The 4544-nt window shown below is 67.3% G+C and overlaps 1 protein-coding gene across 1 annotated transcript in view; it reads right to left on the bottom strand.

The window, feature by feature from the left end:
- Nucleotides 1–1664: 1664 nt before the first annotated feature.
- RNPEPL1 (arginyl aminopeptidase like 1) overlaps nt 1665–4544 on the bottom strand; it is a gene marked incomplete at its 5' end in the record, with an annotated part of 8576 nt that continues 5696 nt past the window's right edge. The window contains 4 exons of the mRNA XM_015587829.2: nt 1665–2638; nt 3019–3161; nt 3249–3479; nt 4349–4457. Coding sequence (XP_015443315.1) covers nt 2369–2638; nt 3019–3161; nt 3249–3479; nt 4349–4457 — 753 coding nt within the window. The remainder of the gene's footprint in view (nt 2639–3018; nt 3162–3248; nt 3480–4348; nt 4458–4544) is intronic.

The following is a 4544-nucleotide window of genomic DNA, read 5'->3' as shown; positions in this document are numbered from 1 at the left end:
CCTGAGGACCCGGTGACGGGAGGACCCCCACCCCACTGCCGGTCAGAAGTGGACAAGAGGAATTCATGAAAAATAAACCTTTGCGGTTATACGTGTTGGTGTCTGAGGTTCGTTTGCCACCGGAGCACACCTTAGGGTCTGTGGCATAGAAACTGGCCCTGGGCAGAGGCAGCTCTAACACCACGGTACGTGGGACGCCGGCCGAGGCCCCTTCCAAGAAGCGGGGATGCTGGCGAGTTGTGGCATGCGGCGTGAGACATCTGGGAGAGCCCAGCTGTGATGACTCACAAGGCAGATGATGTCTGAAACACCTCGGTCTGGAGAGGCTGGGACACAGCAGCACGTGCTGCTCGCCAGCTGCATGTGGCGAGACCAAGGAGTGGGCTGCGAAGGATTTGGGGTTGCAAGAGGGAAGGAAAGGGGTTGAGAAAGGCCAGGGGTGCGGGTGCGGGGCCCGCGGGCTGAGTGCATGCCACTTGCCCCAGCGGGCGGGGCGGGGCCAGGCAGACTGTCAAGGACATCGCGGGGACGGCCACCACACGTTACGGCGGCTCGGAGCTGCTTCTGAGCTTTCCGAAGGCTAGCAGAGTGAAGCCCCTCTCAGCAGTGACCCAGGAGGCCCCCAGAGCTGGAACCGAGCATTTGCGGAGATGAATTGCCAAAGACACCCTGAGCCCGGGACTAAAACGTTTGTGCCTAGAGACCTGAATGCAGCCTTGTGAGGTGGGGTGGGGCGGGGCGGGGTGGTGGAGCAGCTCAGCCTCCGAGGGCTCCTTGGTCTGTGCCGTGTTCAGGGGTGGCCAAGAAGACAGGGCGAGGACAGGCCCCCTGGACTGGGGCCCTTGCAGCACCTGCCTGGCGGGGTCCAGGCGTGAGCTTGTGCCATGACTGAGTGCGGACGGGGCCATCTCCTGGGGAGGGGCGGTCTTGAGTGCAGGAGAGTCAATGGGATAGCTGGTGACCTGAGGTCTGGCCATGGCGGCACCGGGGTTGCTGGCCCACTGCTGGTCCTGCGGGGCTCTGTGCCTGGGTCTGGCCAGTGGCTTGGGTAACGTGCCACTTCCAACCAGAGCATGTCATCCGGGCATAAGGCCCTGCTGGCCTCAGCCCGAATGACCATGGGGAGCGGAGCCTGGCGGCCACCTTGCATCAGCTCACTGGCTGCATCACTCCCCTGCCAGCCCAGCTGTCCTTCATGGGAACACCGAGTCCCTGCCCCTCAGTGCCTAAGCCCACCTGCACCCAGCTGCCACCGCACCTACGCTGGTGGCCGTCCAAGCCCCTCTGGACCCTCCGAGACAGAGCGCACCCCACCACTCAGCCCTGCCTTCACCAGTTTGGGACGGGGGACCACCACTGAGGAAGTCCCCGAGTGAGGGGGCTGACGAGCGGCTTCCTTTGCTTTGGTGTTCGAGGGTCCTGGCTGAGGCGCTGGGAAGGGCAGTGTGGCCTGCCATTGGTCCTCAGAGCCCCGGGCGGCAGGGCGAAGCTGGGATGGCCAGGAGCGGCTGGAGTGTGGAGGAAGACCCTCGGCCGTGCAGCATGTCTCTGCCTCTGGCCAGGGGACCATGTGTCGGAGGACATGCTGTGACCAGCTGCCAGCCCCACCCCAAAGCAGCCGGGCAGACGCAGAGGACAGGAGTTGGGAGGAACAGGCTTGGAGGTCGCTTTCAGAGTGGAGGTTTAATGGGACAATCGTGGTGACCCTGTGGCAGTGGTCCACTGGGTGGCCCAGCTCTGACCACTGGGGTCCCCAGGCCTGTCCCAGCATGGTGGCCTACGAAGAGCACTAGCACCACCTGCCCTTCCCCTGGGCTCCCACTGAAGCGTCCCAGGGCAGCCCTGAGGCAGGCGTCTGGTCCTGCTCCCAGAGCCAGGACCCCGTGTTCCCTGAGGGGCGAAGGCTTTCCGGGGTCCCTCCCCAGGGACGTCCACCCTCCTCGATGTCCCCTGCCCCCACACGGAGGGCACATCTGCATCCTCGTTCTTCTGCCAGGGGCCAACCCCAGAGGCAGGGTGCGGGGCTCCGCGGGGAGGAGGGACGCAGTCGGGCAGCACGGCCCCGGCCTCCGGCGGATGTAAGGCACAGTGTGGTGGTCGCCAGCGGACAGCGGGGCCGTCACGCCAGGGGCAGCGCCCGGCAGTCAGTGTTGAGACAGGAGGGCGTGGTGTGCGCCGGCCACTCGGGGGCCTGCAGTGCAAGACAGCTGAGAGGTCGAGGTCCACGGGGCTCGGCTGGCCACAAAGGGTCCCTGGGAGAGCCCGCAGGGGGCGTGGAGGCCCGGGTGGAGCTCGTGGCCGGAGAGACACGCAGTCATGGCAGGCCAGGGCCGCGGAAGGCACAGTGGTGGTGTCCGGGGGTTCAGGGCTAGGCAGACACGTTGACGTCCCTGAGGGAGATGGCGCTGCTGGGAGCCTCGTCCCCGAGCAGCAGGGCGGGCGGGTCGGCGTCTGTGTCCGCTCCGGCGCCACCCTGCTCAGCGCTGGGCCCCAGGCCCTGGGACAGGATCTGCTGGATGGTCCTGCGCAGGTTGGGGTGCAGCCGTCCCTGCGTCTGGTAGAAGACCTCCAGGGCGAAGGACTTGAGGGCACCGGTGCAGAGGTCCTCGTACAGCGGGATGGTATACATGCGGGACATCTGCGGGCAGGCGGGGCAGGCGTGGTCGCACGGCTGCACCCACGGTGCCGCTCACCCTACCTCCACGGGCCTCCCCCAGGGCCCGTCTCCAGAGGGCCTGGGCCAGGGACACTGGCGGGGGACAGGGTGGAGAGGCCGGGGACCCTCGGGCTCCAGGATGCGGACACACTGGTGCCCACGGCAGGAACCCAAAGGCCCACAGGCCCAGGGCCGGGCATGCTACACCCCCAGACTCTGCTTGTCCCCTCCAGACACGTGTCCCTAGGCTCTCCCCCTGGAGCACACGCCCTGCTGCCACATCCTCCCCGCCCTGCCCTCCGCGACAGCCAGTCTGCGCGGCCGGTCCCGGACGGCCGGTGGGGCAGGTGCAGCGGCCGCACCTGGCTCTCCAGGAAGCGCCGCACGCGGTGGAGGTCGGGATAGTAGTCGTTCCGGACCACGATCTGCAGCCAGCGGATGCGGATCTCGGCGTTCATGGAGTCCAGCAGGGAGGAGTAGCACTGTGACAGGCTGGTCACCACCTCTGCGGGGTGCAGCGCATCAGGCCCGGCAGGCACGCCCCCTCACCCGCCCCGCCCACCCCCTACCGCCGGGCAGCCTCGGGACCCACCCTGGGGCAGTGGGGACCCGTCCAGGAGCCGGTCCAGGAAGAGCGCCGTCTGGAAGGTCCTCCACTTAGAGATGTCGATGGCGCTGGCCGAGGCGGCGGCCTGGTCCAGGGGCTCGGCGGTCCACAGCCGGAACAGGGCCTCCACGGGCCGGGTCAGGCTGGAGCCCTGAGACAGGTCTGGCTCGGCCAGCGGTGGGCCGGTGGCGTTGAGCCAGCGCTCAAACTCCAGGCCTGTGGGGAGGCATGACCCTGGGCTGGGGAGGGGGCTGCCCGGGAGCCCCCAGCTCCAAGAGTGTCCCTTACAAGCTGCTCCTGGGCCCGGGAGCCGCCGGTGCAGGGGCAGTTCGGGGACGCTGGCGTCAGCTAGAGCACTCGCCACTTCAAGCCACTGGAGTGGCTTCTGTGAAGGGGACAGGGGGGCCGGAGGCTCGAGCTGCTGACTGAGGGACCCCACCTGCTCCCTACTCTGGGTACAAGATGAGCCACTTCAAGTGCAAGTTCAGGGCTAGGGGCAAAACCACTGTCCTGCTCTGAAGCCCTGGCTCTGGACAGCTGGGGGCCGGCTCTGCCCGCATCCCACCCCGCAAAGCCCAGCCACTCACAGGGCCACCGCACAGCCAGCCCGGCCTCACCTCTGCCCGCCAGCCTCTTCTACAGGTCAGACCCATCCCATCTCTCCTTCGGCCCCAAGCCCTTGGAACCCCTGGGACACCATGGCAGGTGTCGCACAAGCAGGCCGGCGGGCTTCGGCCAGTGGGGAGGCAAACCTCCCTCCACCAGCCAACCTTGTCCCGTGCCCTTTGCACGCACTGTCTCCATGGCCTACTTCCTGGCACTGCCTAATCAGCTCAGCTTGGCCTAAGTGTCACCTCCCCACGCCCATCCCCCAGAAGCCCCGGGACCCCATCTGGCTGAGAAGCACACCCTCCTCTCTGCTCCCATGGTCTCTCAGCCTGAGGCCCACACTGTCCAGCAAGGGTTGTCTGAAGGTAAGAGGAGCTTCCTCCAGGCAGAGGAGGCATCTCGTGCGGCAGCCCCCCTATGTACACCCGCTGCTCCCATAGCGGCCAGCAGGACGTGAGGGAGGCGGCGGGCCTCACCTGCCCGGCAGTCCACGCTCTGCTCCTTCAGCTCTGGGAAGAAGCTCAGGAAGGAGTCCAACAAGTCCTGGGCCACCACGCTGGTGAACTTGTACTTGTCCACGTAGGCCTGCAAGGGCAGGGTGGGGGCAGGGCTCAGCGGGCCTGGGGCTGGGCTCGGTGGGCCGGAGGCTGGGCCAGCAGGGGCAGGGGGGGC

Source organism: Pteropus alecto, unplaced genomic scaffold, assembly GCF_000325575.1.
Source record: "Pteropus alecto unplaced genomic scaffold, ASM32557v1 scaffold143, whole genome shotgun sequence".
Taxonomy (NCBI): Eukaryota; Metazoa; Chordata; class Mammalia; order Chiroptera; family Pteropodidae; genus Pteropus; species Pteropus alecto.
This window is presented reverse-complemented; position numbering and strand designations above follow the sequence as displayed.